General features: G+C 40.9%; 1 protein-coding gene across 4 annotated transcripts; it reads right to left on the bottom strand.

Annotated features, from left to right (window-relative positions):
* Positions 1-253: 253 nt before the first annotated feature.
* STEAP2 (STEAP2 metalloreductase) lies at positions 254-23,266 on the bottom strand. Of its 4 annotated transcripts, none has more exons than XM_045578461.1 (7): positions 23,000-23,059; positions 22,498-22,549; positions 13,666-13,788; positions 12,900-13,424; positions 9,411-9,938; positions 7,141-7,305; positions 254-5,181 (listed from the first exon to the last, which is right to left on the bottom strand). In XM_045578461.1, exons 4-7 carry the CDS (start codon positions 13,389-13,391, stop codon positions 4,894-4,896), a joined length of 1,473 nt encoding a protein of 490 aa, XP_045434417.1. In that variant the 5' UTR covers positions 13,392-13,424; positions 13,666-13,788; positions 22,498-22,549; positions 23,000-23,059; the 3' UTR covers positions 254-4,893. The 4 variants fall into 4 exon arrangements, with proteins under 4 accessions (XP_045434417.1, XP_045434416.1, XP_045434418.1 ...); XM_045578460.1 differs by lacking the exon at positions 23,000-23,059 and adding an exon at positions 22,817-22,877; XM_045578462.1 differs by lacking the exon at positions 13,666-13,788 and having other exon boundaries at positions 23,000-23,266.
* Between the last annotated feature and the right edge of the window lie 2,888 nt (positions 23,267-26,154).

Consider the following 26,154-nt stretch of genomic DNA (forward strand, 5'->3'; position numbering starts at 1 on the left):
AAAAAAGAATAAATGCTAGTGAAAATAAATGTTTAAGAATACAAACTCATTAAATAGATGGTTTTCTAAATTATTACTTTGGCAAAGACAGACAAACAGAACCCCCAGGATTCCAAAACTATTAAATGTATTTTTTGGATACTTCTAAAAAGAAAGAGAAAAGTATTAGATGGCCTCCATAAAATAATGGAATTATTATTCAGTAAGATAGAAAAATTAATTTATATACAACATTTCAAAAAAGAAGTTAAAACACATTAAATAGTACTTTTTATTTAGGTGTTTATAAGGCAGGTCTATGAGAATGATATAAAAACATAGCATCTAATTTGATAGCAATAATTTGGTGATTACAGAGTTTTAGCAAATATCTATTACACAGTTATAAAGAAGACTGTTTTCTAAGCGGATACAAAAATATTTAATCAAAGATCAAGACAAGAAGATGAGTATAATTAATTAACAATGAAAATTCAATTCTAACATGAACTGCACATTTTCCTTTAAAAACTTTTAAAGGTAAGAATTATTGCATTCTCTTTAATTCAAACAGTGTTGAACGGTATCATGACAAAAAACTGAAGGCCGGAATGGGTTGATTTTGACTTCATATAAAGAAACCCAAGTTTACAATGGCTTAACTACAGAAAAGGCAACCCAAGTAATGTAGTAGTCAAGATCTTTTTAGTCTCCAACGTGCCATCCTTAGGGTGTGGCCTTGGTACTCTTGGATTTGTCAAGGCTCTGGTTATTTCCAGAATTCCCGCAAATGGAGGAATAAGATAAACGAACACATCCTGGAATCTTCTTCCAAGAAGTCACTCATACATTCCCCAGACATCTCTCTGGACAACACTTAAGTCACATAGGCCACCAACTGCGAGGGCAGTTGAGGAATTTGATAGACAGCAGCTTTTAAAGAAGCAGGGTCACTAGTCCCTGTTCAAGTTGGTTATCTGAAACACTATGTAAAACCTTTAAAGAAAATCTTAAGAGAATATTTCCTAGAAGTTGGCATTATGGAAATCATACAAAAGACCTTGCTTCTGTGATTTAACTTAGCCAGACTAGTCAGTGGGAGTATCCATAAAGTCTGCCCTAATTTTGAATGGCAGCATGAATGAAAATCCATTGAGTTGGAAAGCAAAAATCTCAGTATGCATATGTGTTAGGCTGAACCAAACATTGTTTTGGTATCATATGGGCAACATTTCTGAATATTAGCACTTTACAATTTTTCACATTAAAAAAAATTAAGGAACTTTTCATTCCTGTAAAATTCACTGTTCAAAGGTATGAACAGATTGTGTTTCCACTAAAATTATTATAGTTCCATTTAGAGCCATTACACAGACTGAATATACACCAGAATGTGTTTTACTAACTTACTGACTTAGGAACAATGGAAGATGGAGCATCTCCTTTCCTTGATGACACATCACAAATATAATCTTAACCCTGGACCAAGGTGTATCATTGGTAATACACTGACACTGCTCTAAGGCATGAGTTTACAAAATAATTTCAACACAATGTTTTAGGCTGTTTACTTATTTAAAAACAGATTTTATAGACTGACATGGGTTCAGTGTTTATAGTATTCTTACAGGAATACTTATGAATATAATCTAAGGTCCTTTATTTAAAATATCTCATTAAGAAATCTTAAAATTCACAAGTAAACCTCTTTCAGAGGAATTCTCTCAACAGAATTTATTATGAAGTAGTGTAATGGCAAAGGCAATTAAAAGAATGTTTTATCATATTTCATAGGAGATAAACAATACAAAAATATGGATATGATTTATTCTTTAAGCCCTTTTACACAAATAATTTTCACAATCTGACTGTATGAATGAATATACCTTATGTTACTATTATCAAATTAATTTCAAAAGTGAAATTCCTTAATCAAGTCAGGATTATGCCAATGTATTAGAAAATAATCAGGTAGTTTAACACTGGAGCTCATTAGCCAATCCCATTCATAGCACAAAATAATCATCTCCGATAAATACCTAGAAATATAATTTATTTATACATTAAAATATTTTAAAATTTAAATAAAAACCTCTACACATAGGCAATCTTAGCTAAATTTCTATAAATGCTTTGAAAAAATATGTTAGCATGAATATATTATTTAAATATGATCTTAAAAATTATTAATAGCAGAGTCATATGACACCTGCACAAAAAGCTAATTAGCATGATCAGTCCAGGATTATTTTCTTCTTAGGAAATAATTAATTTTTTGCCTAGGTTTAAGACTGGATATATTTTCTACCTTCTTATAATTTTTCTCAGGGGCTCAAAATACAGATTAGAAAACAAATTCCTATTACCTTAAAGTACCCACCACTTTCTCACATCTAGCAAGAACAGAATTCAGTCCCACTTCTGAGGCCAGAGTAATGATTTTTGATAAAAGTAATTATGAAAGAAAGTGATGAAGAAAATAATCAGGTAGGAAATAGTAAAATAAAGCAATTAAAAGTCAACTGAATAAAACAAGTCAGTATTTTTGCATTTTAGAAAGGCTTTGAAATATTTAGAACTATAATAGACTTCCTTTATTCTAAAACTTCAAAACTAATTTTATCTTTGTAAGGGAGAAAAGGAGATACCGTTTGAAACAAGTTACATCTTATGTATATATATTTTTATAAACTGTTTTTTCATATTTCCCAAATCCCATTTATCTCTAAGAGTGATTATTTTATTTATAATACATTGACTATTTAATATATATGTGCAACAATATACTTCAATAGTCATCTAACTTTTTTATAATATTTAATTGTATTTTCACATGAAATGGTGAACATGTGGTCTTAAGACAGTGAAACTTGAGGAACAAGGAAGTATTGAAAATATGCTAATTTCACTAGTCCACTACAATAGTTTATGAGTGTTTACCTTTAGAAGTTATCACCCAACTGAATTCCTATTAAGAAGTAACAAGTAAGTAATTATCAAGAGGGAAATACTATAACTAAGATAAAGAAAATGGAGAGCTCAATTAAAAAGTAAAAGGTATTCAACTTCATCAAGAAGAGAACGTCAGAGAATCATGAGTGATTTACTGACATAATGCACAATAGGGAAAGAGCCATTGGTGGGAAAGGGAGCCAAATGCCTTTTTATTTTTGGCAGCTGGACTTAGTGGTCTTCAGAGGGTAAGTTTGGGAAATATTATAATTCCAGAGGCGTGCATATAATTAAATCTTGTCTGCAATGTTGAAAGAGCATAGGGGGGAAAAATGTAGGGCACTCTAACCAAAGTTTGAATAAAAGGAGATTTTAATGTGGAATGTCAGCACTGAAAATTGTTATGAATAATTTGTATGATTATATATCTCCAGAGTAGATTTATAATTGACTGATTACCCTAATATCCTTCAAGCTTGCAAACCTCTCCCCAATGAATGGCTGAGCAGGCAGGAGGACTTCTCAAGAAGAGAAAAGGAGATAACCAGCCTACAGGGACTTTCTAAGATTCTGTAGAACCTCAGCCATTTATTAAAATTGCCATGGTCCTATCTCTGTTGGAGTCCCTCACGGTATTAGGAGGCATATGGACTGCCATGGGTCTCCTGGGTCATATCCCAGGCAAGATCCTCCCTGAAGGTAAGAACTGTGGATTGTATCACTATTTGATAACCACAGCTCACTCTCAAGAATGTCCATGCCTTTATACAAAAGAGGAAGCAGAAAGATCGGCATCATGAATGTAAGGCATGGAGATGGGGCAGGGGCCAGTCTCTGAAATATGACTGAGGGGGCTTAAATGCTGGCTCTGCCATTAACCCCATGACCTAGGGCAAATTACTTAACTTTTTATCCTTCAGTTTTCTCATATGTAAAATGAGAGTGACAGCTACCCCTGTCACAGGACTGTTTTAAATGGAGATAATACAGGTAAAGTGCTTAGAACAGTACAAGTCATGTTAGAATCCCTCAACGAATTTCTGTAAAATCCTGCACCATAAAGTGTGATGACTGGCTAAGGTGCAACAACATGGATCAGTTGACAAACAACTACCTCTGTGTATAACTACTATTTTCCCTTTAACTAGAAACAATGATAGGATTTCCAGGATTGGTACTACAGTAAGTAGCAGAATCAGTTTTGGAGGCCAACAATGACTGTCTTCTCCCTGGCACCGTATTCAAATGGAACTGCTTTGTAACAAGATAAGGAAGAAAATCTTTCATGAGGTACACATTATCAGTATATCTTTCATATCTCCAATGCATTTTTAAATAGAATTTCAGGTTCAATTTGTCTTTTCAGTTTTGTATTTGTTCACAAAATCACATCGAGTCACAAAATTAATGCCATTCTTCAAATCCTACCTTATGAGAGAAATATAGGAATATAACCATGTACTCTTTTTACCTAGATGCTAATGTAATGCACCCTTTCTTTAAAAATATACGATTATGCGTTTCTAATTCTTACACTGGATAATAATTAAAACCTTTGAGCTTCAGAAAAAAACTATCTATTGAATTATATTAAAACTTAAAATTCTGCTGGTTTGCAAAGTTTTTAACATTATATTGTATCTATATTATTAACTATATTTTTTTGCCTGATTATGGAATATAGTTTGTTAAAAATAACAGTAATGCCACAGTTGTGCAAAAACAAAAAAACACCTAAATTTTAACAATAAGTTAACTACAAAAATCCATATCAACAAAAAATGACATTTGTGAACATGAATTCGAAGACAATTCTACCACTATTTGGCTGAGATCACATTGGACAAGTTTCAGCCCACAGCAATTTAGACAGCACACTGGCACCTGAACATACAAGAAGTCATACACATAATGAATGGCGTCAGTAGGAACTCTCGTGGCATCAGCGAGCACCATTTATCATCACATGACTGTGACCCTTTCCGGTGACAATTGAGGAACTGCTCCTCCAACACCTTCTTCCAGAAACTGGCTCTTTTCCCAGCCTTTTTTAATTCTCTTCAGCTTTTGGCTTATACATGGAAGAAGTAAGATGCTCTTACCCAGAATTACAATGGATGGCAAAACAAGAGCGAGAACAAAGTTCGGTGGCGTGTAAAACCTGTAGTACTCTCCTTCAAAAGCTCGTTTCCACCCATAAATTAAAACATGGAAAGTGCTTATGAGCAGAGCGACGTAGCCAAGAGTAGACTTCGGATGAAGGGGGAAGAAAGAGAAACAAAGAATAAGAAGCAAATTATTCAAATTCATAAATAAACCTATTTCATCTTTAATTATTATTGAGCTACTTTTTGATCTCTACTAAATTAAACAATTTAAGCACTTTCATATATATTTACATATGTGATTTTATTTTACACAATTAAAGCCATATTACATAGTTTAATATTCTAATTATCTCATTTATTATGTGAAGGACTTTTCCCTCATGTCATTGAGAATGAAACATTTAATGCTGTATAATATCCTATTCAATAGATGTGCTGTAATTTATTTAACTGTTCTTTTCGTTATTTATTTTGTTCCCAGCTTTCCTTAACTCTACATAATGTCACTCTACACCCTTTTCTATATTCTGGTTTATTTCCTTAGAACTGATATAAGTGGGATTGCTAGTAAAAACTTTAGGTTATTGACAAAAACTGCTAAACTTTTTTATATAGGTCATCCACATTTCTGCCAGTTGTGTATATTAGGAAAATTGAGTGTGTTTATATTTATGTATGCATATGTACATGCTAATTGAAGGTAAATATGAAAAACATTATATATTAACATGTAATATAAATAGCATTTCAAGCATGTGGCTTTATTGACCTTATTAAATGAGATTACTAAGAGCTCTGCAGTTAAGCAGTTTATAAATTAAAAAGTCAGCATTCCTGGTTCCCTAAATTATGATGTTGGATTGTTAACTTTGAAAAATACTCTATTACATCAATGTAATATTGCATCTGTAGAATGATGTAACATCTGACTTCACTGGGAAAGGATCAAAACTCTAGCAGAAAACTTTTCCCTGCAATTACTCATCCAAATTTATAATGATAGTCTGCACCCATCTAGCACCTTCTATTTATTTCCAGGTGTGATTAAACTAGCACTTTGCAAAGTATTCATTTTTTTTTTTCCTTCAAAAGAAGAAAAAGAATTTAGACCAGGGAATGCCCTTAATTTGAATTATATTTTTAGATAATTTAAAAACAAAAAAGCTCAAGTAAATAAAGAAACTGCCCCTCCCCCACAATTCAGTTTATCACCAAATGATACTTATCGGCATTATAGTGCTGTAAACCATGTGGATACAGTCAATACTGATTGGGTCTATGTCTGAGTTATATTATTTTTAAATATGCAAATGTAGCCCTGGCCTCGTGGCTCTGTTGTTTGGAGTATTGTCCCATAAACAGAAAGATGGCAGGTTCCATTCCTGGTCAGGGCTCATACCAGGTTGTGGGTTCAATCCCTGGTTGGGAAGAATGAGGGAGGCAGCCAATCAATGTTTCTCTCTCGTATTGATGCTTCTCTCTCTCTCCTTCTAAAATCAATAAAAGCATGTCCCCAAGTGAGGATTTTTAAAAAATGCAAATACAGACCCCTTTGTAGACACTCACATACATATGTATATAACTTATATACTAAATACACTAACAAGTTCATAAGGCTGGTTGCTTGTCATAACCCATTAACGTAGTTATCTGGTTTGCCACTACTTTAAAATATTCTTTTAAATATCAGACTGACCTCCTCCTCACTTGAATTCAAATTAATGAGATTTTTCTGGACATAGCAGGATGATTCAAAATATAAAATAATTCTTCATTTGGCTAAGAATACATTGACTTTTGGCTTCAACGTGTTCTAAGCTCTCACATCCCCACCTTCATTTTTTTTTCTTTTCTTATTAAAATAACCTTTTTCCATAGCATTGCAGGCAAGACTATCAGTGCTACACAATCCTATACTGGTCCTTCACTTACTAAACCAGGATGGGCCTAAGCTAGCCTCCAACCATATGAGGCCACCAAGCTTACATGCAAAAACATGGCTTCCAAAGGCTCGTTTCACAAGACGCGTACTTCAAAGTCAACTGTGCCTGACATGTAATTCTATGCAGCCCATTCCCTCGCCAAACAAAACCCCACATACCTGAATAAAACTGAATTCCCTCCAGTTTAAGGCGTTGCTCACGGAAGGGATGGAGGTGACTGCCAGGAGGGACAGTAAGCCCAGGCTCATGATGCCAAAGGAGATATACATTTCAATTCTCCAAACTTCCTCCTCATTCCAGGAGTTTTTAATGTCCGCATGAACCTAACAAGAGAGCAAACACAAGTTTCCCTTATTGGGCAGAACATCAACTGATTCCGCAAAGAGTTCACTCCTGGCATAAGAATACTTCACATAGGGACACAGTTAAGTTGTATCAATTCAATTTAACAAACTGTTATGGGGAACCTATTACTGGGTGGTACTGTTTCAGGCATGGGGGGGAGGGGGGGGGAAAGAGAATGGAGGACTAAGACTCTCTCTTTCTTTGCATATGAGTGAGAAGAGTGGGTAAACCTGTCTCACATTTGTAACACATCACAGTTACAGGGACTCCGGTGTCCAGAGACCATGAAATGCCACGTGGTTTGTTCCAGGTGACACAGAGAAGTACTGGCGGTTAGACTTCGTCTTGAGGTACTTTTTTACAAGTTGGTTTAAACTTGATCGAATTGTTTGGGTACATTCTGGACTTAGTTCAACTTAGAACCTAAAAAAGAATTTCTAAACTACTTTTGTATGTTCCTTTTTCACATCAAGAGTATTTATATGTTGGTTTATCTCTTCTTACCTTCTTTTCCACAGGAAGCTGATATTTCCCTGAGGATAAAACTCTACTGAATGCAAATATTTATCCACTTGAATTGCCTCATTACTTAATATGCTTTTCCAATGGTCTATTTGCCTAATTCCTATATAACTATATTGATAATGTATATATAATCAAGCAGAGTAAGAGGGTTGGGAATCCAGGGTTGAGTTGGAAGTAGGTAGCAGAATTTAAAGTGGTGTCCAATGCAGGCCTCACGGAGAAGGTGAGATCTGAAGGAGGAAGCTGGGAGAGCTGATATGAAAGCCTCCCTACTCAGTTATGAGTAGTATTTTTAGGGAAAGAATGAATTAAAAACATTCATGTAATTTTTCCCCGAAAAATTATTCTAGGTTGAAATTGTTGAAACACATGTAAGTACTAGATGCTACATACTTGGCCCATGATGCCTTGGCTCCTTATAAGAAGAAAAAGTGTTTACATATTTGGTGCAGTGTCCTCAGCTTTCACCGAGAAATGCTACATCCAAGAGCTCCCATGGTACACTTTATTTTACATTCGCTGAGTGCGAATGATTGGGGAGTTCAGTCTAATCCAGCAACAAGTTCCCTCCGTGAAGCTCTCCTGGCGATGTTCTTGAGCTAAGTGCTAGAAAAGCTTCACCTGAGAAACTGATATCCTTCCTGCTTTTCGCTAACAAAAACCTTTTAAGCATATGTCTTCTGATATGGACTTCCTGTTCTGCTTTATGTTTTCACTGGTTCTAATTTTATTGTATACATTTACTGAGATTGCCTTAACATTTTGCAAATTAGTTTCAATTACAAAACTAATGAACTGTTCAGTACTGAAAGCAATCACTGCAATAAGAACATTAAAGTTAAAAGAACAGCCATAGCCTGTGTGGCTCAGTTGGTAGGAATCAAAGGTTTGATTCCCCGTCGGGACACATACACAAGCTGCGATTCTGGTTGGAGCATGTGCAGGAAACAACCAATCTATATTTCTGCTCACATCAATGCTCTCTCTCTCGCTTTTTCAAAAAACATATTTTATTGATTTTTTTTTTTTTTTTTTTTTTTTTTTTACAGAGAGGAAGAGAGAGGAATAGAGAGTTAGAAACATGGATGAGAGAGAAACATCGATCAGCTGCTTCCTGCACACCTCCTACTGAGGATGTGCCTGCAACCAAGGTACATGCCCTTAACCGGAATCAAACCTGGGACCCTTCAGTCCACAGGCCAACGCTCTATCCATTGAGCCAAACCGGTCAGGGCTCTCTTTCTCTTTTTTCTCTCTATAATCGAAGAAGAAAGAAGAAAGAAGAAGAAGAAAGAAGAAAGAAGGAAGAAGAAGAAGAAGAAGGAAAAAACCCTAATCTTTTATTTCTCTGCTATTATTCTGCAAAGAAAGGGATGGTTGCAGCTTTCACCCTCAATGATTTTGCACTAGCCATGTAACTCCATGCAGAAACATTACTTAAAGAACAGTACTTTTCCTGCCCTAACTATACCAAGGTATGCAAAGTTGTTCCCAACTTTTAATCCTACGGTTTACAAGTTATACTAAGCATCAGATAAATAACAAACATGCTCCATACCTGCTGATAAGCCATGTTGAGAAACAAGTACCTCTCTGATCTTCTCATTGGCAAGCAGAGGCTATAGGCCACGTGGACCGAAGCGAAGAAAAAACTTAGTAATCCAAGCTGTTTCCTACACTGCAGCCAGGTCTCCAGCCAAGGGGGGAATCTCCGGTACTTGGTGCCGTAATAGAGTTGGTAAGCAGCTGCCAGGAGACCTGCCAGGTATACCAGGGACAGCAAAGTGATGGCAACTACGGGCAAGGTTTTATTCACAATCTCAATGGGGATCTTGTAGAAGTCACTCTGCTGGTTTCTAGCATAGGGATGTATCACATCCCTGACAAAGGAGTAAAGAAAGAAGAAAATGGCCAGGCTTATGGCTACCACAACCGGCCCTCTCCAGAGGGTAAAGAGCTGCAGGGGTAAGTTTTCAATCTCCCTGGCTGAGGATAATGATCCCACGTCGACGGGGGTAAAATTCAACTGCCGGGCAAGTTCAACGACCTGTTGTCGGGCTTGAATATTGTTGCTGCAAATATAAACCTGCAGCAAAAACAAAGACACATCATTACCACCGCTGCTTGTAGAAACAGTGATGATCCCACCCTCCGCTTAGTCTGCGGAGCATCACGTGTGATGACCAAGTGATGCAAAAAGGAGATAAAGCATTAATTAATTAATTAATTATTAATAGATCACAATAGTGTCATTAAAAATGACCAAGTCCTGCCGAAACCGGTTTGGCTCAGCGGATAGAGCCTTGGCCTGTGGACTGAAAGGTCCCAGGTTCGATTCAGGTCAAGGACATGTACCTTGGTTGCGGGCACATCCCCAGTAGGGGGTGTGCAAGAGGCAGCTGATCGATGTTTCTCTCTCATCGATGTTTCTAACTTTCTATCCCTTCCCTTCCTCTCTTAAAAAATCAGTAATATATATAAATAAAAAAATAAATGACCAAGTCCCGTGAGATGACATGAAAAAAAAATGCAGACAAATCTAGCTAGAACCTGGAATCAGGATGACCTCAGGAGAAGGAAGGCGGGAGGAACAAAGGTTCTGGATCACGTGGTGGTTCGAGGACTCTGGTGATTTCAGGCCTCCCCTGCAGTGGGTGGAGTTGGAGCTGTGGTTGTGCCCTGCCCCCTCCAGCTTTCTCTCTGTCTGTCGCTCCTTCTCTCTCTCTCTCCCTCCCCCTCACCCCTTCCACATAGAAAGAACAGGGTGGGGCTGGCTCGCCAGGCTTTCCACGATAATATTTAGTTTGGAGGAGATAGTGGTTGGTGATTCTGCCTAGTAGGGTGATTACAAGCACTGCCTTTTACAGGTAATTCAGCAAGAAAGAAGATGGGGGTGCATTCAGGTCTGAATTTGCAACGAAAACCTCTAAATTATGTCAAGATGCTGTATTATAAAATGTATCTTTTGGCTCAGAAACCAATTCACCAAGTATCTCTGGAAAAAACATGGGTTATCTCAAGTACATGATTTCATTAGTCACAATGAGATTCTTTCATCTTTAAATGATGCCAATATACGGGGGGGGGGGGGGGGAGGGAATGGTATAATAAGACTTACTTAATTTAAAAAGTAAATCAACTGCCATTTAATACTAAGATGTTAACTCTATAGGAACACTAATGATGAGATGGGTGGGGTTGGGGGCGGGCTTTCAGACTACCACAACCTCTTCCATATACTACTGCAGATGAGAATGCAACAAATACTTGCTGAGCACCAAATTCACTGCTAGAGTGAGCCACTATAATATTACTTATGGGTAGGTCATCTCACAGAGGGCTATAAAAATACTGCTATTAAATAGTGTTTGGGGAAAACAGATCCTTAAATATATTTATCCCTGAAGATGTTTATATAAGGGTTCTAGAACAGACCACACTGAAACGCTGGCATGTGAAACCTACATTATGCTGACAATGTAAAGCTCTTCATATTGTTAATTTTACTTAATATTAAGCATATGAGCGACAAAGTCTACACTATTATACACATGTTCATGGACTTCTAAAATGGAATGGGGGACAATACCTCTATAACAAAGAAATAAGGAAAAGCATTCTACATTAATTTATTACAGTTGTGACAATGATGAAGTGAACTCTTTTATTTGTTGGAAAAATCCTTTAAAGTATAAAATTCTATAATAAACCTATAAGTATAAATCAGACATTCATAACAAGGACACGAGTAGTATGAAATACAAATGAAACTATTTCTGTAGCTCCCTTTGAACAATAAAACATTGTTCCACAAATTTTGCTGTTGTTGTTAAAGAATTAAAATGATCACAAATATGGGAAAAGGGTTAAATTCAGGCTTATCTCTAATTTAATCTGTATCCATTGCTAAACTTTGGTGGATATGTAAAAGGAAAAAAAAGGACTCAGAAACAGCCTCTAGGAAAATTGGAAAATATATATTCTTTTACTAGCCTTACAAATTAAAGACCCGAAAGTGAATGGTCACTGTGACTGACAGGCAGCATACAGTGAAATAATACTTGAACTTATTTTCTAAGACTCCTAACCAACTATCTTTATGGACAAAAATAATAAAAGTAGCTGAAACCGGTTTGGCTCAGTGGATAGATCGTCAGTCTGCAGACTGAAAGGTCCCAGGTTCGATTCCGGTCAAGGGCATGTACCTTGGTTGTAGGCACATCCCCTATAGGGGGTGTGCAAGAGGCAGCTGATCGATGTTTCTAACTCTCTATCCTTCTCTCTTCCTCTCAGTAAAAAAAAATCAATAAAAAAATAATAAAAAATAAAAGTATTTTGTCATCATGCTTAATTATAATGCAGGATCACGCCTTGAAGGCGCACCATTCAAATGTTTACTTACAAAGGCTCTCCTTCCACAAAAGCATGGAGGGAGTTCCCCCTCTGCTTTTATTTTCAAGGTGAACCAGACACAACCCCCAGGCTAACAGAGAACCTAAGAAATCCAATCTGCTGCTATCTTCCTTCCCCACATGGATTAAAACCTACGCTTAAAAATGAAATAAACTGTACTACTGTGTTTTAATAAATTCTAGGAGTCATCTATGTAAAATAAAAAGGCACTCCCAAAGCCTTCTTCTTGGGGATCCCCGGAAGTAGTATTTCACACAGCGATGGAATACAGCCACCGAGTAGCTGCCAGCGAGGAGGGGAGAAGGAAGAAGAGGGGGGAAAGAAGGCTGGGAGGGAAGGAGTGAAAGAAAAGGACATGCTTGCTGTTTGTTTCTCTTTTTGAGGAAGCAAGGGGAGATCATTCACCATGTTCCATTCTTCATCAGCCAACCTTGCCTTTCCTTGGCTTAGCTGGTTATGACAGAGAAGTGCAAGAAAAGCTGTATGTCCCCACAAGATCAGAACTTCCAGGTGTTAATATGTAGTTTTCAACATGCTAATCATTGGAGGGGGTCCTAATTTGGTTTTTAAATGTATGCTACTTGTTTAACTACAAAACACTAGATAAACAAGAATAAAATTTAGAAATACACACCTGCCGGCTGGCATCCTTAGGCCCTAACTGAAGAGCCCAGGCGGAGATAACATTAAATCCTTTGACGACCAGTGAGTCCGGGAATAGGGAAGCCAAGTACTCAGCATTGGACTCTGGGTATTGGTTTATCCTCATGTTATTGCTCACATCAATCAGGATTTTACCGACGAGCAGATGTCTCAGGTCCCACAGGGAGGTGTAATGTTCTCTATGTATAGCCACAAATATGATGTTTGTTTTGGTTAGCACATCTTCATGGTGAGTGACATCTACCACGTGAGGAAAAAACTCAGAAGCGAATTTAGGATTCCTACTTCCTATGACCACGTGATAGCCACATCTAATAAGCCGAATGGTCAGGGATTTGGCAAAATCCCCACTTCCAATGACACCTACAGTGACCTTCCTTGCATCTTTGATGCTATTTATGCCATTCGGCAGAAAAGTATCACTAAGGCTCTTAGGGCTTCCCATCATTGAGATGGATTCCATGGCACAGACTCTTCCAAGATCACCAGGGATATCCTAGGGGAGAGAAAACAAAATGTCCATCAGTTACCTCTTACCAAAGGTGAATACACCTTTATAGACATTATAAAACGGCCCTCATTTGCAGACATAAAATATTTCAGCAAGCAATAAACTTAGAGCACAAGTAAGTCACAATTTGCGAGCTAAAAAGGGATCTGAGCATGGAAAAATTAACTGTCACAGAGCTGACGTGCTAAAGTGGGGCTGCTCAGATCTCAATGTGCACATGAATCACCTGAGAATATTGTTAAAACACTGGCTCTGACTCAGCAGTTCCGGAGTGAGGCCCAAGCGTCTGCATTTCTAGTCCGGTGAGCTGTTGCCGCTGTCTGCAGACCCCTCTTTGAGCAACAGGGCACTAGGGAACAAAAGGAAGAGAGGGTATCTTCATCTATATAGAACGTTTTTAAAAACACAGTTCTAATCTGATTACCCAGTTTCCCGCAGATCAGAGGCAGCAGATGAGAAAAGCTGCTAGTGGTAGAAAGGACTACGATAGGACCCCAGTTATAGCACACAGGACAACAGAAGACAGAAAAAGCATGGAAAACAAAGGCCCTGGACAGGTAGCTCAGCTGGGGAGAGTGTGCTCCTGATACGCCAAGGCTGTGGGTTCCATCTCTGGTCAGGACACAGACAAGAATCAAGCAATGAATGCAAACATAAGCACTCTCAAGAGTCATTTGGCGTGGTCTATCAACTATCCTATACACCTGACTCTTAGTAAATGAGAATAAGACAAATCAACTACGAAAGAATGAACTACTAATGAACCTTGGCACTTATATAATACCGTAAGAAAAACAGGCATTAAAATATAATAAAGAATTAAATATGATTGGCTTCTATCATTCACCCTATATCCTCTAACTCATCATTGAGCAAGTTAGCTTCTCAATGATATTAGCAATGTGTGTATGGCCTTAAATTAGATAATACTTGTGAAATCTTTTCTTCTTTTATTCATTGGTGGAATAGAATACAACACAATTAGTCTTTCTGGGGAAATTTGTCAAATTCTTTAAGTGACTAACATCTGAAATATTCGAAGTAACTTTCTCCAGAATAATAATCAGCATGCCATAAATCAGTGTCACTAATGGGAATGAATGAAAAATACTCTTCCTTTCTCTCCTCATTGCACAATTTCTTTTATGCTAAAAGCAGATGTGGATTATTTCAGAGAACTTAATGGATTTTACAGGAAAGGTGGAATGTTTCAAAAACATGTTTTGGGGTTTTGTACTAAATGAAATTTGAAATGACTGCAGCTAAAAATATTTAACTTTTTATCCTAGAAATGGATCACATAAAATGACTAAAAAAAAAACCCCAGTAAATTAATCTTTATGCTTTTTAAATATATTTTTTAATTTTTGTACAGAAAGGAATGGAGAGGGAGAGAGAGTCAGAAACATCAATGAGAGAGAAACATTGATCAGCTGCCTCCTATACATCCACCCCCCCCCCCCCCCCCCGACTGGGGATGTGCCCGCAACTAAGGTACATGCCCTTGACCGGAATCAAACCTGGGGCCCATGAATCCGCAGGCCAATGCTCTACCCACTGAGCCAAACTAATTAGGGCAAATTAATCTTTAGAAAGAAAAAACAATATAACCTAATATTCATTATAGCACATTCTCTGTCAGGTTTGTTGTGCTTTACAGATTAACTGATTGAATTCCCACAATCACCACAGGATGCCCTTCATTTTAAAGATGAAGAAATTAAGACAAGCAAAGGATAATTTATTTGTTCAAGGTCGTAAGAGACAAAGTGAGGGAACTAGGATTAGAATCCGTGTGCATGCAGTTCAGCTAAGGCAGTGGTCAGCAAACTCATTAATCAACAGAGCCAAATATCAACAATACAACAATTGAAATTTCTTTTGAGAGCCTATTTTTTTAAACTTAAACTTCTTCTAATGCCACTTCTTCAAAACAGACTTGCCCAGGCTGTGGTATTTTGTGGAAGAGCCACACTCAAGGGGCCAAAGAGCTGCATGTGGCTCGCGAGCCGCAGTTTGCCAACCATGGAGCTAAGGCATGTGTCATTTGGGCAAATGTAAGGAATTTAAGAAAGGGCTTTCTTTTTGGGTATGAGGGAAAAGGGGAAGAGGTGTGCTCATCCTATATAATAAAACCCTAATATGCAAACCGATTGAACAGCGGAATGACTGGAGGAACGACCAGTCACTATGATGCACACTGAGCACCATGGGGCAGACGCTCAATGCGGAAGCACACAGGGTGACAAAAAAATAACAAGTGTTGGCAAGGATGTGGAGAAAAAGGAACCCTTGGGCACTGTTGGTGGGAATGGACACTGGTGCAGGAACTATGGAAACAGTATAGAGGTTCTTAAAAAAAATTAAAAGCAAAACTATCAAAGGGCCCAGCATACTTCTGGGTATTTATCTGAAAAAAAACAAAAACACTAACTCAAAAAAGAAATGTGCATCCCTCTATTCACTGCAACATTATTCACAATAGCCAAGATATGGAAACAGCCTTAAAAAAGAACAAAATCTTGCCATTTGCAACAACATGGATAGAGCTGGAAGGTACAATATAATGCTAAGTGAAATACCATATGATTTCACTTATATGTGGAATCTAAAAAAAATAAGTAAAATAAAACAGAAGCAGACTCATAGATACAGAGAACAAATTGGTGGTTGCCATTGGGATGAGGGGTGGGAGGATGAGCAAAATAGGTGAAGGGGGAAAAGAAGTACAAACTACAAACTGCCAGTTATAAAATAAATAAACAATAACCTTACTGCAGACGGCACTGAGATAAAGATGCATATGTTGCTACCGAATACAACTTTTTCTGTATTGCAGTAAGTCACTTGCAAAAAAAAAAATCTTCTATGAAAGGCCTACACAAATTTGTTTGCCTGATTTCAATGCCATAACAAAAAACAGATTACAAATGACACTAACGTCCACTGAGTGCTATAAACTTTAGGGGTCTCTGGTGATTGACATCAATTTAGAAATGAGGCCACAACCCATGATCATAATGACATCCATCCATCCATCCATCCATCCATCCATCCCCAACCATTCATCAACCCAACGGCCCTATCCACTAGGCATCAGGCTAGGACCTGACACTCCAATTACACAAAACAGGCACTGGCTTCCTATCTAATTATATGTTGAAATCAAGAATGTAGATGCATACACAGCAACTGAAAAGAAGCTTCATTGGGGTGTAATTTACACAGCATAAAATTTACCCACTTTGAGTGTAAACATTAATAATTCTCAGTAAATTTACAGTTATGCAACCATCACCACAATCCAATTTTAGAGCATTTCGTCAGCAGTAACTGTTTTTACTCACATTTTAACAAAATTGGCCAACAGTAAGTGCCTCTTTTAAAAAAAATCCCGCCTCCCTTAATGTTTGAAAAGCCCCATGGGCGAAATTTCATACACACTGCAGAGTGTGACCTGAGTTTTGCTGACTCTGCTTGGTGCTAGGAGAGAAACAGAGGATCCCGGGGTTTGGGTGAGTGTACAGGCAGAACTGCAATCTCAGAGCTGCCTCTTGCGTCAAGGAAGGACCTACTAAAGCAGGGGTTCTCGACTTGAGCTGCACAATCGACTGACCGAGGACCTTTACAACATAGTGATACCTAGTCACCCCCACACACCTGCTCAGATTTTTATTTCCTTGGTCTGGAATTCAGCTTGGGCATCAAGATTTTGTTATAAAGACCATCAGCCGAGACTAAAACACCTCTACTAAAAGTTTCAGGATTCAACCTAATACTTATTTTGGTATTTGGAGAGAACTTATGTGGCTTTTTGATCCTCAATTATGCTCCTCTTTACATTATTGTTTGTGTCAACCAGTCCTGCTTGGCGCCAATTCAATGCCAACAGGAATTCCAGTGTGGGGTTCAGTGAGAAGGAAACTTGATTCAGTGCAAAACAGCACATCTGTGATACAGCAAGGCTGTGAGGCGGCCCACAAGGCCAGCACCCTCTCTGGCTAGACCTCTCAGCTATGCTCCACACCAGCCTGCTTCGCTCTTTGGAGCTATGCTCCATTCTGTGCCCGTCTGCCCTGGCCTGCTCTGCTCCAGCCAGAAAACAGTCTTCTGTGGGAAGGGAAAGTGCATTCTCAGAACCAGAGGGGAGCTGATTTACAGAGACAGAAGTCTCTGTCCTTGGCCCCCTTCCACTCATGCAAATGAGGACTCCAAATCTTCAGTCTGAGTGGTCCAAAAGGCCTTGTACTGATTGGTCAGAATGAAGCCGCTCTGATTGGTCAGTGGAGGAACTGATGGGGATACAGCTGTGCAGCTCCAATGCAGGAGGGAAAGCCTCAGTCCTATTGGTTGAACTAGGGTTCCAGGAACTGCTTCCTAAGGCCTGACTCAGATGGCAGAAACATAGTGCAGGCAGGCCGTTCAGAGCAGGCTTTCCCCTGAAGTGGAGTTTGCAATGAGAAGCCCTTGTGTAATGGCTGCTAGGCTCTGTTTTGTTTTGTTTTGAATCGTTGTTGTATATTTGTTTGTTTTTAAAATTTGAGCCCAGCCAGCCACTGGGAGCCTTTTTCAGTAGGTATTTTCTTTCTCAGGGACCACATTTGTAATCATGGAAAATAACACTAGTGGGAGAACAACCGCTGCCTTTGAAGGGGGGAAGCTGGAGAATTTACATGCAGTCTTTTCCCTTTTTCCAATCGGGCATTAACAGCGGCAGGAGAGCCGCTCACTATTTGTAATTTTCTCTTCCCTTCCCTTAAAATGTGTCACCCCGCCACACAGCTTACTTTGCTCCTGTTTTTGCACAACATGCTGAATTCAGAATGTTCTAGCGAGGTATCTCTCCCTGCTGTCTGACAAGGGGCTCCTCTTCCTTCTCCAGACACCCTGGGCTCTGCTGACCCGAGCAGGCGGGAGTTTCCAAGTGGACTGGCTGGCTCTGGAAGAGCGCCTACCAAATTCTAACGTGAATACGATCACCCGGGGATTGTGTCAAAATGCATTCTGGTTTCTCTAGTTCTGGAAGGAGGCTCGAGGTTCTGTATTCTCCCACGCTCCCAGGTGATGCCCGTGGGCCTCACCAGGTCAGCAGAGCCCAGGGTGTCTGGAGAAGGAAGAGGAGCCCCTTGTCAGACAGCAGGGAGAGATACCTCGCTAGAACATTCTGAATTCTGCATGTTATGCAAAAACAGGAGCAAAGTAAGCTGTGTGGCGGGGTGACACATTTTAAGGGAAGGGAAGAGAAAATTACAAATAGTGAGAGGCTCTCCTGCTGCTGGTACTGCCCGAGTGGAAAAGGGAAAAGACTGCATGTAAATTCTCCAGCTTCCCCCCTTCAAAGGCAGCGGTTGTTCTCCCACTAGTGTTATTTTCCATGATTACAAATGTGGTCCCTGTGGTCAATGGGCCATGCTTTGACTAGTCTCGCAATCGTTTCATTCGATGTTTTCCATAGAAAATATAGACTAGATAACTGAGGAGACTACTACGGTAATTATGGAAGATTTGTTTATATGACATCGAAAAGAAAGAACAGGCCTCGGCTTCTGAAACCAATTTGTTTTTTGAGTCTGTTTCCTTTGTAAAATGGAAAACAAAAACCTCAGTGGTTGACAGACATTCAACCACTGTGGTTCAGTGGTTGAATGTCTGTCTATCCACAAACTAGCAGATCAAGGTTTGATTCCCGGTCAGGGCACATGTCAGGGTTGCAGGCTTGACCTGCAGTAGGGGCATGTAGAAGGCAGCCAGTCATGATTCTCTCTCATCATTGATGTGTCTATCTCTCTCTCCCTCTCCTTTCCTCTCTCTGAAATCAATAAAAATATACTTTAAAATATTTTTTTAAAGGAAAACCAAGAGGTTGTACTTGACTCCTGCAGTCATTTCCAACAATGAATTCTTTTGTTTCCAAGTCTTTTTTTTTTTTTTTATATTTAAAATCATGTAGCATTCATATAAGCATAACCAATGGACACAGACAGTAGGGGGGTGAGGGCATGTGATGGGGGTTGGGAGTGGCCGGGGAGAGGTCAATGGGGTGGGGGAGGGGGCGGAGACATATGCAATACTTTCAACAATAAAGAATTTAAATAAAATAATCCGGATTTTCTCATTTCAATAAGTGATACCATAATCTACAAGTTTCATGAATCAAAAATCTGGGAGTCATTCTTGAGTCCTGGCTTTCCCTCACCCTTTACATACAATCCACTTCAACTCCTGTTCTCCAAAGTATTTCTTAAATCCCTCTCCACTGACACCAGTTTAATTCAGTCTCTAGCACTTCGCATCCAAATTCTACAAACTCTTTCTAATGAAGTCTCTCTCTACATTCTCCTTTGCCTCTTCCCAAATCATTCTCCACAGAGCAGCTAAGATCATCTGAAAACGTAAAGGAGGGATGATGTCTCTCCCTCCTTAAAATTCAATGGTCTTCTGTGGCACTCAGAACTCTAGCTACCTTCCTGACCATCACCAAAAAGGCCCAAAACAAACTCGATAGCCCCTGCACACCTCTCAATCCCATCCTGTCTGACTGTTCTTCCCTACCAGAGGCCGGGTGTACGAAATCTGTGCAGGCAATGAAAGAAAAATACCACATGATCTCACTCATTTATGGAAAATAAAAGGTTATAAACTGATGAACAAAAAGATAGACACAGAGGCAGTAAAGCACTGAACAGACTGTCAAATTATAGTGGAAAGACTGGGGAATGCTGGGGAGGGGGAAAAGAGATCAACCGAAGGACTTGTATGCATGTGTATAAGCACAAACAATGGACACAAGACAGTGGGGGTGGGGTGGGATAAAGGCATGTGACAAGGGTTAGGGGAGGCTGAGGGAAGATCTATGGGGGGGGGGGGCAGGGAAGGAGATATATATACTATTATGTGTAATACTTTATTTTATTTTTTTTTAAATATATTTTATTGATTTCTTACAGAGAGGAAAGGAGAGAGATAGAGAGCTAGAAACGTCGATGAGAGAGAAACATCGACCAGCTGCCTCTTGGATACCCCCTACTGGGGATGTGCCCACAACTGATGTACATGCCCTTGACCGGAATCGAACCTGGGACCCTTCAGTCCGCAGACCAACACTCTACCACTGAGCCAAACCGACTTCGGCTATGTGAAATACTTTAAATTAGGGGTGTCGAACTCAATCAGAGAAGGGGCCAAAATCTAAAATCCAGCCTAAATCGCGGGCCGAATGGTTTACTGAACAGTCATAAACTGTCATTGTGATGGAAACGCAGCGGAGTGCAGTGATGACAGCGCGGTGCGGGCCACATTGCAAGGCCTGGCGGGACGGATTTGGCCCGCGGGCCTTGTGTTTGACACATGTGCTTTAAATGATAAAATAAAATTTTTTTAAGGAAAGAGTAGGCCTTCCTTCCCCTGGCTGCCAGCACGGCTTCCCTCTGGCACCTGGGACCAGGGCTTCCCTCAAAGCCCCGGCTTTGTCCAGAAGGAAGTCCGGTCTAATTCGAGTATCACGCTGTTATTATCATAGATGGTCCAGACACTGCATCCTTTTCTAGAAGTAAGAAAAGACCATTCTGGCTCCCAGGTGGAGAACTTCTCACAAGCTGTTATGTCTCTTGAACAGAGTGAGTCACCACAGTTTGGCTTTGTTTTCCTTTCCGCTCCTTTTATGTTTCCTTTGTAATTACCTTATGCCATTGTTTCTTTTTTCACTATTATTTCCCCCACCAGACAAAAATCTTCTGGGGGCAGAACCAGGTTTATCTTCTCCATCACTGCTTCCACAATGCCTGGCACATAGTAAATAAGAATCCAATAAATATTCTTTGCTGCTGAATGCATCAAAAAATGTCAGGACCAAAAGATATGTAATAGGTCTCGAGGTAAGATCCCTCTTTTCACTGACCAAGACACGGAGGCCCAAAGCAGGTAATGAATATGCCAATGTCATGGTTATGTGAATGTCACGGTTACTGGCTGAGCACAGAATGAATGTATCTCCTGATGTCCTGAAGGCCTAGTCTTTTAAACTTCCCCTTTGCCTTCTTTCTCACCTTTCTAACTCATTTATGATCCTTTCTGTAAACATTTGTTTACCTTCACCTGTGTTATTCAATATTAAAAGGTAATTATGTTCACTCACTATAAGTACATTTTCCATGTCATCACTGCAAGAAAAAGTGACGTAGATATAGCTTTTCATTTCCTCTTTGCACAATCAGCTCAATTTACCATTATTGATATTGTCTCTTCCCTCAACCCCCAAAAGACTGATTAGCTAAGAGAAAAGAAACTGCAAACTGTTTCTAAATATTCTGAAAATTATCTAGGATGGGTATTTTTCTTCTGTAAACAGCTTTTAATTTTTGAAACAACAGAGGGAGAGGTGCAGAGTAAAAAAAATACACACCTTAGAGAAAGAAAAAATAATAAATGGAGATTAACACAGCAAAGAAATAATAAAGGTGGAAAAAGTGTGGGGCAGCTAACAGGACTGTAATCTAACCAAAGACATGAAGATGGGGGAAAGGTCAGAACTGTGTTCCATTTCTCCCCATTTCACCCACAATGACGAATAATTAACCATGGCCTGCAATACGGTTTTCTATCTAAAAAAATAAAAATAAAAAAATGAACTGCTTGAAGAGTGAAAACTGACACCAATTCTTCCCCAAAGGATGGGAGCAATGGAAATCTCCTGACAAAGATCCTCTCGCTCTCTCTGCCCTATTTTTGTAAGAGCCAGATTTTTAGGGCATGATTTTCAACAAGTTTTGGCTGCGGGCTGAACACTGGGCTCCAACATAATTGAGGGCACCTCCAGAGGAAGCCAATTACTTTCTATAAACACACAATGGCCTGAGCACACCACGGTCACCTATCTGGCTGATAAACAAAATGAATACTAAAAACACTCCCGTGCTGGCAGAGCAGGGAGGCACGATTTTCAATGAAACGCGCTGCATCAATCCCCCAAAGCGGTGGGGAGCCGGGCTGTCAGGGGGGCGGAGGGAGCCTGCCGGTCCCTCCGGGCAGGGGCAGGGGCAGCGCCAGGGGCACAGCTTACCTGGGACGGAGTCTGGATCCCGGCCTTCTTCCTCCTGGCCCAGCCTCGGTGTCTGCGGGAGCGAGGGGAGACCCAGAGGAGTTACGGGGAGGAATCGGGGGAACAGACACCGTTCCGGAGCCCTCCCTCTCCCCGCCCCTCCCCAGGGGCGCGATCTGGGCCGCCGCCGCTCGGCACCGGCTCCGGCGGAGGGCGCGGAGGGGAGCGGGGCGGGGAGGGCGCGGGGTCCCAGGAGGGAGGACCCGGGGAGGGAGGACCCGGGGAGGGAGGATCGAGCGCGTGGCGCCGGCTGCATCCGGACCCTCCCCTCCGCGCTCACCTCCAGCCTGCGGGTCTCCAGCGGCCGCCGCCTCCCCGCCCGGCTCCCCTCCGCAGCCGACTCACCTCCCCGCGCGCCCTCCACGCCCCCCGAACCCGCTCCCCGCCCCGCTCCCCTCCGCGCCCTCCCCCCGGACCCGCTCCCCTCCTCTCCCCGCCCCGCTCCCCTCCGCTCCCGGCTCACCTCCCCGCGCGCCCTCCGCGCCCCCGGACCCGCTCCCCTCCAGCCTGCGGGTCTCCCGCGCCGCCGCCGGCTCCCCGGGGTCGGGCTCGGGACCTGGGGACCGCGCTCCCGCTCCCGCTCCCCGCCTCCCGGGCCGGATCGCGCGGGGCCGGGCGGGGGCGGAGGCGGAGGCGGAGGGCGGGAGCGGGCGGCGGAGGCCCGCCTGGCGCTGACGCACCGCCGGGGGCTGCGCTCCGACCCGATGCGGAGCGCGACCGGCCGCTGGAGCGCGGACTGAGGGGCCCGGCGGGCGGGCGCGGGGAGAGCGGCGCGGCCCCGGGAGGAGTCGCCGAGCCCGGAGCGGGAGTCCGGGGGGAGGGCGAGCGGCCAGCGGGGCGCGCAGTGCGGAACGGCTCCAGGTTGGAGCTCCTCCCGGCTCCACTCCCCGACCTGGGAGCAACTGACATCTGTCTCTGGCCCTATTCCCCCCCCCCCCCCTCCACACACACACACCCGCCCTACAGATTCCTTCTTGATAAGCCAAGCCCACCCCTCTGCTCCTCCGCTTTGGTGCTTTGGGTCGCCCCTCCACTCCACCCGCTTTTCAGTGCGCCCCTGCCCCCAGGTGTCCTGTCCCCGACCCCCAGTTCCCGTCTAGTCTCCCTGAAACCGCGCTCTCTCTCCGTCCGCGTTCCCCTCACCTCTCACCCTCTTTGGGCTGCGCAGTGTTTGGGGAATAAAATGTTCAGAAATGCCCTTTCGGGAAACGCATTTTAAAACTCCCCATCGCCAGCGGACGGGAAATCGGTCTGTTGACCTTGACCCTCACTCTGCCCGGCGCCGCGGGAAAGGTGGTGTTTGGGGAAAGAGGGTTCATTCATCCCGGAGCTAGGAGACCCGGGTTCCAGGGAAAGCCCCTCACAAGCCTTGGGCCACGGTGGCCTTGAGTGTGCAGGGGATCTAGGAGCTGTCAGGGCACCTTTCATCCTGGACTCTGGAAATGTCTCCCTGCGAGGACCCAAGAGTCAGGCACCTTTTATCTTTCGTGCAGAAGATGCCCATAGAAGAAATAAGAAGTTAGAGTGTTTTCAGCTATAAGATCGATTTGCTGAAAACTGTTAAGTTTGGGGATTTTTTTTTTCATACATTAGTAAAGTTCCATTTAAGCAAATGAAGTTTAAAAATTACCCCTCTCTGTAGTTTATTAACCAGGGTGAAAGCCAAGGAGGGGTCTTGGATCGATCACGGGACACTGCACTTTCCTCTCTGAGGCCCATACACAGGTTAACCTTTGCAAACGCCTCTGTGGAAATACATACTTTGTTTGACTTGACATATGCCCCTCCCCCACTGCCAAATAGTAGTAAGGTTTAGGCATGTAAGGTTTAAAGTTTAGGCATAAGCTAAGCTTTCAGTGATGTGTCAGTGTATGGGGCAATGACAACTGGTAAAATTCTTTTTCCATTTTGGTAACTGGAAAAAATTTAAATTTTTATTATTTCACTTCAACACTACTCTCAACTAATGAAATTAGTGGGGTTTTTTCTGGAGGACATTCGTGAATCTTGCAGTTCATGGAAGTAGAAAGCTTTAAAAAATAGCATTTTATATCTTTGGTTATTACAAAATATACCATTTTTAACTCTCCTAGAACCACAAATTATTGTATACAACATGTGAGTAAACCATATATTTTAAATATTTTTAAAAAGCTGTCTTAACGTGGACTCCGCCTATTCAAAAATAAAATCAAGTAACATGTGAAATTACTGATCCTAAAAGAGAAGCAGTGAATCAATAACTTGCAATTTCCAGAAGGAATATCTGCTTTTCATACTTAAACTATTAAAAATAAGAAAATACCCTTGGTGGAAAAACTCATGTAGTGACTGACATGTGTTCCCAAAATTGTTGGCATTGGTGCAAAGCATGACGCCTTCCAGCTCATCCCATGGTCACTATACTTCTTGCCACTGCTTCTCAGTTGGAGTTTCTAAGCATAAAAATGATTTACCAAGATCTTTTTTCCAGGTCATGACCAGCTCTCTGAGAACTCCCTTCAGTTCCCTGAAGTAGTAATTGATTCCACTGAAAGGCAGCAATAATTTATTAAATGGACCTCTAGTGGCTTACACGTTTTAACACAAGTTCCTCGTTGGAATTATTCTACAACTGAGTAACTTGAGAGTGGTAGTTCCCAAACTGTGTAACTTCCAGCACTAGATGCTCCTCCAGCAACCCATCCACTAAAAAATATTGATTGAACTCCCACTGAATGCCCTGGCGGGGGCACTAGGCACCATGGGGAACTCAGATATACTTCCCTGTCCTGATAGAATTTATGGTTTGGTTAAGAAGATAAATTAGTAAACAAATACGAGTAAGATGTATACAAATTTGAGTACACAAGTAAAATAACTAAGTCATGTGAAAATAGACTGAGATAAGTAATAATAGAGATTATTTTAGAGATTATTTTTAGAGATCCACAATGCATGTTAATAGATGAAGGGCTTTGAGAATAGTTACAGTAAGACATTTCCATGACCTATTTCCAATAAAGTCTCAAATTTGTTTTGAGCAATGAAATGTTGTGAGCAATGCTTGTTAATAAAATAGAATCATTTTTTTGTAAAACACTGCTTTTTTGAAACCAAGGATAAATAAACATAAAATTCGGTTAAGATTACCTTACATTTGTTTGTCAATCTATATTCAGATATTTTAATAGATTTATAAATATAGATATAATATCTTTGAAGTAGATTTTGTTTGAAGACAAATATGATATGATCAGATTTACATGTTGATAGACTGTGGCTACAGTGTTAAAAATACACTGAAGGGAGACAAAGGTGAAACGAGGTAGGCTATTGTAATGATGCTGGGAAGAGGTGATGGATGTTAGGATGGATGGAGTTGGGAGAAATGTAGGATCCTTGATACAATCTAAAGGTAGAACCAATAGAACTTGATGATGGGTTGGATGTGAGTCTGAAGAAAGAAGAAAATCGAAGATAATGCCAAGGTTTTAGGCCTGGCCAGAGGGAGCAGTTGGCATTACCTTGGGTGAGGAGGGGGGAATTGTGTTTAGATCAGATTAGGAAGGAGGAAATATCAGGAGTTCCGTTTGGGAATGTGACATTAGAGATGACAAGTGGGAGTTGAGGTTCATG

The sequence above is a fragment of the Pipistrellus kuhlii genome, unplaced genomic scaffold, assembly GCF_014108245.1.
Source record: "Pipistrellus kuhlii isolate mPipKuh1 unplaced genomic scaffold, mPipKuh1.p scaffold_m20_p_10, whole genome shotgun sequence".
Lineage (NCBI taxonomy): Eukaryota > Metazoa > Chordata > Mammalia > Chiroptera > Vespertilionidae > Pipistrellus > Pipistrellus kuhlii.

Bases quoted from the DNA above. Each gene is read 5' to 3' on its own strand.
- STEAP2 (XM_045578462.1), bottom strand. From the start codon at position 13,391: ATGGAATCCATCTCAATGATGGGAAGCCCTAAGAGCCTTAGTGATACT. The intron at 7,306-9,410 runs GTATGGAGCATG...CTCTCTTGTTAG, and splicing joins TCAACATGGCTTATCAGCAG to GTTCATGCGGACATTAAAAA. The intron at 5,182-7,140 runs GTATGTGGGGTT...CTTCATCCGAAG, and splicing joins GGGAATTCAGTTTTATTCAG to TCTACTCTTGGCTACGTCGC.